The sequence below is a fragment of the Haliaeetus leucocephalus genome, unplaced genomic scaffold, assembly GCF_000737465.1.
Source record: "Haliaeetus leucocephalus isolate CR32 unplaced genomic scaffold, Haliaeetus_leucocephalus-4.0 Scaffold730, whole genome shotgun sequence".
In the NCBI taxonomy this organism is placed as follows: domain Eukaryota; kingdom Metazoa; phylum Chordata; class Aves; order Accipitriformes; family Accipitridae; genus Haliaeetus; species Haliaeetus leucocephalus.
Genome location: NW_010973166.1, coordinates 2,589,949 through 2,602,229, shown reverse-complemented (window position 1 = coordinate 2,602,229; position 12,281 = coordinate 2,589,949). Strand labels below are relative to the sequence as shown.

The following is a 12,281-nucleotide window of genomic DNA, read 5'->3' as shown; positions in this document are numbered from 1 at the left end:
CCCGCGCCTCACGGCAGCGCCCGCGCATGCGCAGCGACGGCGGCCGCGGCGGGCCGCAAAGCCTCCTCAGCGAGCCCCAGGGCGGGAGCAGGCAGCGATGGCGCGTTGCTGCGCTCCTCTTCTTCAGCACCACAGCAGGGCCGCCGCGCACACAAGGCGCTCCCGGGCGTGGCAGAGCGTAGACTGGAGCAAAGTAATTGGGGCCTGTCAGGAAAATTCACCCCTCCTCTACGCGCCGCTCAGCTGGGCCCTGGACTGAGATGCTCGGTCACAACAAAAGGGCCTAGGGAGTAGTTCCCGTGGCGCCGGAGGAGAAGGGGCTCCCCAGGCCTCAGCTGCCGCCGGCCCACGGGCGGCGAGCCCCTGCACATACCCACGGCAGCCGGGGCTGATCTCGCTCAGTTGTGGCTTTATTTTTGTCATAAGGAAGAAAGTGGAGAATACCTATTTATTAGAGAGCCAAAGGCTTTCCATTGCAAAAGGCTGGTTGGTTGGTTTTTTAATTTTGCATTAACTAAAGGTGTATAAACGCAGTAAGACAAAAGCGGGATCTTGCATGCACGGTCAGTGTCCCAACGATTCTGACAAACAGATGGGGTTGTACCAGTGCTTAAACACACAGCGCTGTGCTCATGAAGGTAGAGGAGAAGACATAATCTAACTGAAGGGAGGGTGGAGACAGATCTTCCTGCTTTCTACACAAAACGAGTCAGTATCCTCCAACTGGGGAAGATTTGCTTTTTTTTAATTAAAAAGATAACAGCTAGTCCTGCAATGTGCAGAGCTCCAGGGGAGGGGAGTAAAGTTACACAAAAAGGTGACTACACGTGCACCAACAAAGCCAGCCCTAACAGGAAGGGGCTCAGGCGCACTGCCAGTTCCCTGAAAGAAATCACAGCCCATCACGTGGGGAAGGTGCCACATGACAGTGAATCCCAGAAAAGGAGCCTCCACTTCCAGATGGACACGGAAGTGAATATCAGTCACCATCAGGCCACATAATGCTATCCAGCTTGGCTTTGGCCTTGACAATGAACTCCTCAGAGGCATCAACAAGCGGAAGCCGTGGAGGTCCCATAGGAATGCCAGAAACAAAACTCATTATAGCTTTAGTCTGTGCAACACCAAAACCTGGGTGGACAAAAGCAAAATCAGGACATTTACAGATCATTTTGCTTAAAGCAGTCTCTATACAGGTGTCCAAAAAAGCAGAAGCATAGAGTTCCTGTGTAATCCAGAATAGACCAGGCTTTCAGCACTTCTCAGAAGTGAGAATAGCGTAACTAAGAAGAGATTGTGCTTGCAGACAGGAAAGACATTACAGTAAAAATTACACCTACTTATTGCATTTATTTATATATTATACCATTATTGTTTCCCTCCTAAATATACCAAGCAGAGTATATTCTTAGACATGCACTTTACAAACTGCTGTGTCAGTTTTACAGATAACCAGGGCTGTACGTGTGTTCCTCTCCTTGCTAAAATGTATTGCCACACAGCCTTAACAACAGAAAAGACGGTGCGAGTCCTCCATAGGTAAAACAAGCAAAAATCAGGCCACTTCAAACTTGCCTTCGCTGGCAGGCTGTGCTACCCCAGCCAATATGTCATCACAGCAACCCTATGTTTGCAGCTTCACAGCTATCCCCTGATGTAGACTCACATAAAGCCAAGCCCTGGGAGTAGCAACATCCTGCTGGCATGTGACAATGACATTGAGTACAAGCTCAAACCACCCTGGGAACCACTTCAAGAGGCCTCTCTGTCCATAATTCAAGTCTCCTTATGTACCTCTGGAAATTTGGTGTTTGCCTCTTTATCTATAAGGCTAAATAATGATGCATTTCCTCTGACTTTTAATGCAAGAAATACAACCAAGCACTAAAGCTCAGCTAGACTCACTGGGGCTTGCATATGTACAGCAAAACTACAGTGAACAGTTCTCTTCATTAAGTGAAAACCATGAAATGTCCAATTCCATCTCCCTGTGCTACTCTGACTTGATTGGTTTTAATTGCTTTTTACATTAAAACTTGGTTTTGTTTCTAAAAATCATTCCGTTTTAAAATGCTTTGGCCTTGTACAGCCTTGAACAGAGTTATTATTAATTTATAGCAAGGCAGGAGAGTCAAGTATCAGAGCTGTTTTCCTACTGGAGCACCACCATTTCAGAAAAATTACACTGTAGAAACAAAGCTAGAAATGAGCTTTTGGAGACAGAACAACAACAACAACAACCAACCCACAGAAAGAGTCAGGATAAGAAAAAGGGTAAATCCCAGAGTCACAGCTTTAAAGCTGTGAGATTTCACAGAAGAAGGAAGGAAGTGATAGTGCACTCTGTTGGGGATGCCTGGTCAGCTCCCTTTGTTGAGCTCCCAGCTGCTACTAACTCAGAAAACAGCAGACGTAACATTTTCTTACTGCAAAATTTTTTGGGAAGGAAGTGCTGAGGGTACAGCAATGTGAGAGTTTCTGGAGCACCAAGTCTGCATTTTTAGATATAAGAAGGGAAACAGGCAGTGTAGGACTTACCTAGTTTGATGACAAAGTTGAGAAATTCCCCAGTGAGAAACTAGAAAAGACAGACAGTAGTTCATTAACACCTTCAAATTTTAAGATGTAAAAGCATCTAGAGCTATTATGATATTTACATCTTATACAAGTGTTGCACAGCTCTGAGAAAAGCCCATGGCCACCTGGCCAGTCTATGGGAAATAGTAATTGAATTCCATTAGAATAGGGGAGGGAGGGAGGGATATAAGAAAACCATCACTCCCTCTCAGTCTATCACGTATCACTCATGTTCAAGCTGTCTCTCACTGCAAGGAGTCCGAGATCACTGGTAAGTCTCATATCAGGCTCTAAAGGTTTACAAATCTGAATATCCACTGCCTACTGAAGAGACTTCCCAGAGCAGATCATCCTTCAGACATCTCTCAGACCTTCATCCTGCAGTCACTTCTATTTTAAGACAAAAGAAGGATGCCTCAAATGTCCCATAAAAACATTGGGTATAGATTTGTCCTGGTTTTGGCTCGGATAGAGTTAATTTTCTTCCTAGTAGCTGGTACAGTGCCATGGTTTAGATTTAGTACAAGAGTAATGTTGATAACACACTGATGTTTTAGTTGTTGCTACTAGCGCTTATCCTAAGGAAAAGATTTTTCAGTTTCCCATGCTCTGCCAGTGAGGAGGTGCACAAGAAGCTGGGAGGGGACACAGCCAGGACAGCTGACCCAAATGAGCCAAAGGGCTATTCCAGACCACAGAACGTCATGCTCAGTATATAAACTGGGGGGAGTTGGTGGGGGCAGGGGTCACTGCTCGGGGACTGGCTGGGCATCACTCAGCAGGTGGTGAGCAATTACATTGTGCATCACTTGTCTTTCTTGGGTTTCATTTCTCTCTCTTTTTGTTATCTTCCTTTTAATTACAATTATTATTATATTTTATTTTATTTCAATTAGTAAACTGTTCTTATTTCAACCCACAAGTTTTACTTTTTTTTTTCCAATTCTCATCCCCATGCCACCAGGGAGGCAGAAGGGAGGAGCAAGCGAGCAGCTGTGTGGAGCTTAGTTGCCAGCTGGGGTTAAACCACAGCAAGATGATATAGTGATTGCTCAGAACTCCTCACAAATCTTCAAGCTGCCCAAGACCAAGAGGGGTCAAGGCAGAGCTGATTTGGGACAGCTTTCTGCCCTACATCATGTAAGGTATCCCCAGAATATTCCCAGTCCATTGTGTCCATTCCAAGTCCATTGTGGGCTTGTCCAAGGAAAAAGGCTAGGCCCTTGCTCACTCTGCATCGATGAGATCAGAGAGTTGAAGGATAAGTAAGGCCAATCTCGTTTAGAAGTTAGTAAGGACTGGACAAAAAGGTGAGGAGAGATTAATAACAAGCAGGGGGGTTGGAGCTGAAAGAAGTTGGCTTTAATAAAGCTACCTCAGGACATGGACAACAAAACCACATGGCAATCAGCCCCAGTAAAGCTAGAGGAGAAAGAAGGCTGCTCCTAGTAGGGACAGTGGAGATACTGTACCTGATACTTCTGTGCTAACGCAAGGTCTGGCTTTGCAAAGGCTTGCAACATCAGATTGGCTTTTCGGCCCAAATAGTTGTATGTACTGCCAGAAAAATACCAAACCAAAAATAGAATCAGTAAATGCAAAGGAGGAGCTTAGAACCACTGAAACAAAGAAGTAGCCACAGGCTTTTGCTGTTGACATTGTAAGAATGCCATTATTATGATAGAGATTCATGCAATCTATGTGTGGTTTATACTGTCAAGCATCTAAAGTATGCCAAGCCCTACAGAAGAGTTTAGACAGCAGATTTCTCTTCCCAGTTCTTTCCAAATGGAACTCCTTTTCAAAATTAAAAATAAAAAGACACAATTAAGCAATACAGAAAGTCAATCACTTAATTTTCCAGTTGCTTGTTCATTTAACAGATCATCTACACAAGAACACGGATATCACACAGTAATTCATCTAAGCAGCCTGGTATGAGGGGCAGAAGACGAATCAGAAATTAAACTCAGCAGAGCCCTTTTCGTCACAGACTTCTCATGCAAACTAATTATTTTAACCAATATAATGACGAAAGCAATTCCCTACTTCAAAAAGTTGCCATGAGGATAAAGAAACATGTTGAAACCTTTGAGTGAGCTTATAGACTGCAGCAATAATCACCCAAACAAACATAATCCAAGATCCCAGGTTATACGACTGTCCCATCGCTAGCACTGGAGCTAGCTCAGTCTGCTTGCTGCTGTACAGCCCTACCCTGCAAAATCCTCCACTGTGGTGACAGAAGATAGTTAGAGAAACACTGTGTAGATAGTGGAAGATACAACACTACAGTGTGTGTGTTGAGGGAAAGGAGTCCAAGCCATACTGACCTTCCAACTGCTCCATTTGCCCCTATTGCCAGTGCACTCAACAGTTGCTAGTTTGGGGTGGGTGGAGAGAAACAAAACAACAACAACAAAAATTTACTTCATGTAACAAAATAAAGAAAAAAAAAAAAAGAGGTGGTGGGAGGGAGCAGGAAAACTACCTGGCACTGAGTGTCCAGGGTCACTTTTTTCCCTAAGCAAGAGTATGCCACAGAAGAAATAATTTTTAAGGAGCTTCTTACCTCATCCACCCCATAAAGAAATACAAACTGTTCTCTCTCATTCTTGTTTATACACTGTGCGAGGTCCAAGAGGTCTGTGTCACTGAACTTCACACCCTGGAAGGTGGGGATCCGCTCTTTTATTCCATCCAGCAACTCTTCAACACGAACTGTGCAGAACAGCAGTCTCATATGAAGAAACACACCCTTGTTCTGGGAGATTTCCCTGTCTTGTCCCCAAGAGGGAGACTTACTATTTTACAAGTTGTTCATTTCTGGCATAAGCCTAGTAAACTATATAGCTCTGAAACAACCAGTAAGACAACTTTAGGGTGATTATTTCCCAGTTATACAAAAGACATCTTTCCACCCTCTTTCAAGTGTTCCTTTTACCAGATCAGAAGGGAAAAACCCTGGATAAGTGAAAGTTTAGGAATGAACTGGCAACAACATATTTTAGAATAAATATAAACTCATACAACCAGAAACACCAAATAACCTGGTGTCTAGAGCAAGTAACGAAAGATATCTATTCTATTCCTCATTTGTCTGCTAAATAATAAGACTTGAGAAGCACTGTGGTTTCACATGTAGTTTACTAGCAAACATGATTATGCAGTCAGTGTACACCAAGTGAGATGGTGGTCACTATCTTGCAAAAAAATCAGGACTCAGCTATGGTTATCCAAGGCAGTTACCTATCCTGGTCCACACTAATGTCAAAGCCATGGTCAGCATCACCTCCCCTGTCCCAGTTGTTCAGTACCCATAAGCTGTGACTTTTTTCCAATGAAGAGGAATTCAATTTATTTTCCAGTCTTGGATTCACCTCCCATTTTTGGAAAGGATCCTTTCCACTACGGCTTGCATGTGACAGGAGCAGAGGCCACATACAAATAGTAGACTAATCACACCAGCCACCGGGATTACTCAGGCTGCTATGAGCCTACAGGCTCGGGAAGAGCTGACTAAGCACTACTTACTCGTCACACCCGTCAGAGGAGGAATGTGATAGTAATAAAAAGGAACCGCAGGGGCTTCAGAGGCAACCTTCTGTAAGAAAGCGATCAGCTCACCTGGAAGAAAATAAGCAAGTACCCCTGTAAGACAAGGAGACTCTCTGTAGTGAAAGACAGTTCAGACTCACAGCAGCCAGGTCTGTGGAGAGGCCATCTACAGCTTGTGTACCATACACAGCGAGTCATGTAATAACCTTCACACATCATAAAAACTTAAATGTAACAAAACTCACGTGGAAGACCTTAGGGAAGGCAAAGACAGTATTTATTTTAAACCAAACCGATTTCAGTAACTCACACTCATTCTCTTACAGATATAACTCAAGCGTGCTCTCACACATGCAAGACCTGTGTCCCAAAGTGGTCTCACCAGGATCACATGTGTGCAACACAGAGGAAAAGGGATCACATTCACATTCACCTGCCTGGGGTACTGCTCAATGGTGATGATGAGCAGGTTTTTGGACAACTTTTTTGTACCCTTTTAGGAATCGCAGAGTTATTATGGTTGACATTCTTCCTGAGAATCTTGTTCACTGCATCCTTCATAGATCTTGGGCAATCTTCCCATTGGCATAGCAGGAAGAGGAATGGCAAAAACCAACATGCTGAATTCCCACTGCCATCCTACTACTATCAGCGAGGTCTTCTGCTGATCTTCATGCTCTTCCTCTGTGCTTACCAGTTTGATTGCCACTGATCGTGTCCTTGGCTATCAATACCAGCCATTCTGGCAATCCACTCTGGTTTCTTGTGGTGTGTTCATATGATCATTTCCATTCATAATTCATCCAGACAACTTTTAACATTTCTATTACAAACCTCCTCTTCATGTGGTTCTTTTATACTACGTTCATTATATTAAAAGCAAAACACTCCATTTATCAGTTCTGAGGTAACCTTAGGTGCACAGAACCAAATGTGATCACCTCAGTAAGAAGAGGCAAGCCTGTGCATCAACAGTTTATCAACTTGGTCAGTGTCCAGCAAGGGTCAGCATGGAACCAGCTGCTTCCTAGTGTGGCCCAGATCAAGCGTGAACTCCAGACTATCCAGAAGACAGACTAGTTAACCACTCTTTCCATAAGCAACTCTTCTTTTTCCAAAAGGCTAACAAAATACATCCCAAAAGACATCCTTCCCACTTCTTAATGGGAGAATTCTGATATCTCCCATGTTTAAAAAATGCTTCTAGGTTTTGATTTTGCATGGCACCAGACATGACAGGTGTGCAAACATTATCACCAAAATATTTTCCAAAGAAAGAAGATGGCATTAATCCTTTATCTATGATAAAAGTTTGGAGGGCAATATAAAAGGCCTCAGCAGGTCTGGCAATCACATCTACTTACCTTTGTTTGTGGGTTTGAAGAAGAAGGGGGCTATTACAGCAATAGCACTAGCACCTATGGCTGCTGCGTGTCTTGCCTATAAAAGAGAGAATGGAAGGTACATCTGCTTCATATTTATTACACACATAGTGAAAAGGAATCATATCATATACACACCAGCTCTTGGGACTCTGGCAGACTCAGTGCTCCCACATGAATTATCACGTGATCCAATCTGCACAAAAACAAATTCAGAAGGTTTGGGGAGGTTTCAGTGATGGTGAAAAATACCAGTCTCCCAAAATGAATCGCTTCAGACCAGTGAGCCACAAAACAAGAACTTCACTGAGTTAGATTAAACCTAAAAGGGATTTGAACCTGTGTTGACCTGACAAGCAAACACACAGGGAAAATGCTGACAGTGGCAAGCAGCTGGTGGTGGAAAAAAGAAAATGCATTTGGAAATACGAATCACGTGTGACTCCTTGCTGCCATATTTGTAAGGCTGTCAGGAGGGACAAATTTTAATATTTTATTAAGGCATTAAGGATTTAAGGGGAAGCTGGGAAAAGGAAAGGATATCATCAAAGCATCTTTGCTTTCTGAACCTACTGCTCTGCAGAACTACCAGAAGAGTTCAACCTCACAGCAGCACCTTTGACTGCTTATCTGCTCCCGCCAGGACAATCTCCCAGGTTCCAGTCCCTCAGTCCCATTTCTGTGTTTCTCCTTTATATCCACACAATCTGTGAGCCTTCATACCAGTTTATTTCTGCTCACTATCCTTCTCACCCAAAACACCTCCTCCTCTCCACTGCCTCTGACATAGCAACTAAGAGGATGGCAGCAGTGAGTGATACAAGACTATGACAAGTACAAGAGATGGAGAATGGAGCTGCAATTGGATACACAGCTGCAGATCTGGGTTGAATTCCTTCTTCTGCCACTGACTGCACCTTTAGAGAAGCACTAAAACACTTTACACCTCAGCTTCCCCCATACCAAATCATTTAATATATTAAAAGGTTCAGAAATGCTCACAGGGCATAAATAGGCAGATTGCTCTTTACTTTCATTTCTTCTCAAGAATAAGCAAAGAGCACAGCCCTTTTCAACCCCAGAGCCCTTTTTTGTCCCCCTGCCTCTCAGTGTACCAAAGAGAAGGCTCTTACAAGCTCTCTAAGCAGCAGAAATGGACACCAGCTAACTGGCAGTAACAAAACCACAGACTTCTATGATAAAGGAGCTGGGGAACAAAGCCCAACAACAGAATACTCAGAAAAAAAAGCCATTAGCCGATGTGGCTTTGCAATCAGGCATGCCTATATTATAACACGAGATCTGGAATCCCCTGTTCACTCTCAGCTACTCACTTGTCTTTTCCTTGGCACACCCATTCTTCTGCCAACTGCTTCCTCTCCTGGATGTTAAGGGACAGTCCTTCTCCTGTTGTGCCATTCACTGTTTCAACACAACACAACACAATTGCTGAGGCCTGGCCTACATGCATTGGTTTTACTGAAGACAAGAACTGACACTTGATGATATTAAACAGAAATATTTTCCCCAAAACTCATTTTAAGATAGCAATGGTCCGCACCAGCATCTACATGGGGATTGCAGTGTTATCATCACTAAATGCTTGTGTCGGAAACCTGGGTGTTTCAGGATCAGCAGTGGTAGGAAGGAGGCGGCAGAATCAGCTGCTGAAACTGGGAAACTGTCCCCCAGCACCTCCTCCTCAGCAGAAACTACCTCCTTCTCCCAGCGGTGAGTCAGGCTATGACAAGTGCACAAAGGGACACCCAGCTAGCCAGGCAAAGTGATTGTCTATCCTCCACCCGAAGGAAACAGCCTGACCTGAAATTTGGTGTCTCTGTCATGAGTGGAACCATGTGTGCTACCTAGGCTGGTAAACGACAAGATGTCAGTTATGTTCAGTCACAAACAACAGATTAAAATGGGATAGCTGAAGTCACTGCCACGCTTTGCTCTGCATCTTGGCACTCTAGTTTTGAGCTAAAATCTTATCACTGACTTCAGCTTACTTGACTATGCCAGGCTGTGAATGAAAGTGGCTTAGCAGATGCTGTATCCTCTACTCAACCATCCCTGCTGCCCCCGCAACAGTCCCCGAGATAGAGGCAGGACAGAGAGGTGGGAGCAGTGCCCCCCTTGGTGTCACCCAGTGCACCACAGGTCTCCTAAAGAAGCCCATTTGGCTGTGATGAGCTCACTGAATTCCCTGGACTCCTGAGCTCATGTTTTTTAATCAGATGATTGTGTCTTGGCCAGGCAAATGGGACACTCATTCAGCTGAGTCTTCTCTGCCAACACTGCATTATCCATTCATCTCTGGGAATGTCACTGTATGAAGGTAACACTTACTTTACCCCACACAGAAATGGGGTGTAGGCAAAACCAGATGCCTTAAGTATCGCTTGCACTCTCTCCACTCGTGAACATAAATGTCTAGGACGATCCCACATCCACAGTCCCTCCCACTACAGCTCTTATCAGGTAAGAAATCATAGGATTCCCATCCAGGCAAAAGGGGTGTAATGCAGTTTCTGTAAAAAAAAAAAAAAACACTTACCAAAAACATTCTTCACGTTCTGCTCGCTTACCAGATAATCCACATATTGACAAATCACCGAAAGGTTAATTTGTCTGAAATGAAAGGAACCACAGCAACCATAAGTCTCCACCCACAGATATCTTAAACTTAGAGATTAAGAAACAAACAAACAAGACAACACGCATTTTTGAAGCCTTGCATTTGTACGCACACAGATTACCCCAAGGTATGATACACTCAGCATGTATTTAACTTTTCAGGTAACAGTTCAGTTCCAAATTCCTTCTTCCAGTTTCTCTTCCTCCTGACAAGTAGTTTGCTGTTCGAACCTTTTATCTCAATTGGTAATTACTACAGGCTCGTCACAGCAAAGGACTTTTTGGGGGCGATATGAGAGAACAAGAGACACTCAAACCTTTTTGACTGTTGAGCGAAACGGGAGTCCTCTTGAGAGCACAAAGGTATTTGTGCAAGTGCTGGCAAATAGTTAAACTATACTTGTAATTGCTGAACACAGACTGTGAAATGGCATCTGCTGGATGTGACTTTGACCTCTCTCTCTCTCTCTCATTAAAGGATGAGGAAAGCAACAGACTTCCCTGAAAAACAGGGGAAATTGAATTCTAGGTTTATCTTCTCTGCAGGACAAACTTATTTTGTCTATCAGTGTATAGTATTTCACCTTTGTTTTCATTTGTCAAACATATGGACCAACCCTATAGTCTGGAAGCCAATTCTGCAACCATGACCGTGTTCACACATCACCCAAAATTTCATAGCTGCTTTCAGAGACCATATCTTACAAGGGCCATGCATTCCAGGCAGAGGGCCCAGGTCACTCTCCAAACAGCATGTTGCAATAAACTTGAGTTGTAATAAAAAATGAAATTGGAAATAAGTCTCCTTTAAAGCAAGAAATGAAGCAGTGACTGTAATGCAAACAAGTTTCTGGACTGAGACAGTACCGTGCTTTACAGCACTTTTCAAAAGTAAAGGATCACTTTCAGAGGACTATACTAGCAAAACTCCACTGTCTCCCTCAGAAACACACACAGATCTTGACACATCGCCCATCAGAGAAGCTCAGGATCCTTTGCTGACTCCAAACAACTCTGTCTTGCAACATCAAGATGCAGGAGGGAGGACATCTGTTTACCATCACTGCTTTGAGGAAGGCTGAATTTCAACTTTCGATTTGATGTTATTTTCAGAACTGTGCAGTCCTTGCAATATTTTCTTCTGGTTTAGACTAATTCCATGCACACATATATGCACACAAATGCATGCACGAGTTAGCTAGGGTAAAGAAAAGTCTAAAAGGACATGAGATTTTGACAATTATTTTCTAGCTCTCAAGAGTTCTTTTTAACCAGGACTGTGATTTGCCTTAACAAATGGGAAAATACTGCAATACTCTAGGTATATAACTTTACTATGATTTAATTTTCACCTACAAAAGCAGCAGAAAAAGAGATGGGAGACTGATCCAATCTCTCCAAACCCAGACCTACAGCACTTGCTGGGCAACAGGAGGATGCACAGGTGAAGGCAACCCACTCTAGTGTTAGTGGGACCAACCTAATAGTTCCCCCATCCCATCAGAGATCCGATTTAAAAAACAAACACACAAAACTGATCAGTTCCAAATAAGAAAGAAGGAAAACAGGGGTCTAAGGTAACAGTAATCAGGGCAACTTCAACAACTCACCCATCAGGAGTCATTGGAGTGACCGTGGCAGCTACAAGACCCTGTAGCTTCTTTCCGGGTGTCATTGAGCTGTTTGGAAAAGAAAGAAAGAGAGAAAAACGATTACCATCTTTCTTTACATGTTGTTCAACTTCTGTTAAAAGCAAAACTGGACAGGCGAAGTTCAGAAGAAGCGGACTTTGCAAGGCTGTTACTTTTGGTCAAGGAGAATTGTCTTGCTGTTGTTGTTGAAGGAGCGGCTAACTACAGCCAGCGCCATCCCAGGCCAGGACCTGGGAGCACCAGGTGCACTTAGGTCTCAGAGACATCTTCTGTTTTACCTTTCCTTCTCTACACGCAGGTAGGTCTAGCACACACCTGGTGACGCCTGGCAGCCTGGAAGGGAGAACAGTTGTGCAGAGAATCGGGCTCAAAACCCTGCCCCCCGAGAAAGGCACCTTCACTCCCCCACCCCCGCAGCAGACACCGCGACCCGCCAGGCCTGCGGGCAGCAGCCGGCCGAGCCGAATGGCCGGCC

General features: G+C 44.0%; 2 protein-coding genes across 4 annotated transcripts in view; both read right to left on the bottom strand.

The window, feature by feature from the left end:
- Positions 1 to 423, bottom strand: part of DHX9 (DEAH (Asp-Glu-Ala-His) box helicase 9) — a 28,549-nt gene extending 28,126 nt beyond the window's left edge. Inside the window, exons 1-2 of the mRNA XM_010580727.1 lie at positions 374 to 423; positions 13 to 183 (exon numbers count right to left, since the gene is read on the bottom strand). Coding sequence (XP_010579029.1) covers positions 13 to 183; positions 374 to 423 — 221 coding nt within the window. The remainder of the gene's footprint in view (positions 1 to 12; positions 184 to 373) is intronic.
- Positions 424 to 866: 443 nt separating this feature from the next.
- On the bottom strand, positions 867 to 12,173 carry NPL (N-acetylneuraminate pyruvate lyase (dihydrodipicolinate synthase)). 3 transcript variants are annotated; one of them, XM_010580676.1, is made up of 12 exons: positions 12,085 to 12,173; positions 11,765 to 11,833; positions 10,075 to 10,148; positions 8,852 to 8,939; positions 7,656 to 7,713; positions 7,500 to 7,575; positions 6,112 to 6,204; positions 5,150 to 5,298; positions 4,911 to 4,957; positions 4,050 to 4,134; positions 2,539 to 2,578; positions 867 to 1,131 (listed from the first exon to the last, which is right to left on the bottom strand). In XM_010580676.1, exons 2-12 carry the CDS (start codon positions 11,827 to 11,829, stop codon positions 980 to 982), a joined length of 927 nt encoding a protein of 308 aa, XP_010578978.1. In that variant the 5' UTR covers positions 11,830 to 11,833; positions 12,085 to 12,173; the 3' UTR covers positions 867 to 979. The 3 variants fall into 3 exon arrangements, with proteins under 3 accessions (XP_010578978.1, XP_010578979.1, XP_010578980.1); XM_010580677.1 differs by having other exon boundaries at positions 12,122 to 12,167; XM_010580678.1 differs by lacking the exons at positions 10,075 to 10,148; positions 11,765 to 11,833; positions 12,085 to 12,173 and adding an exon at positions 9,867 to 9,949.
- Positions 12,174 to 12,281: the final 108 nt, after the last annotated feature.

Coding starts and splice junctions, on each gene's coding strand:
- NPL (XM_010580676.1), bottom strand. CDS start 11,829: ATGACACCCGGAAAGAAGCTACAGGGTCTTGTAGCTGCCACGGTCACT. Junction 7,576..7,655: donor TGCCAGAGTCCCAAGAGCTG/GTGTGTATATGA, acceptor TCTCTTTTATAG/GCAAGACACGCAGCAGCCAT. Junction 6,205..7,499: donor CTTCAAACCCACAAACAAAG/GTAAGTAGATGT, acceptor ATTTTCTTCCAG/GTGAGCTGATCGCTTTCTTA.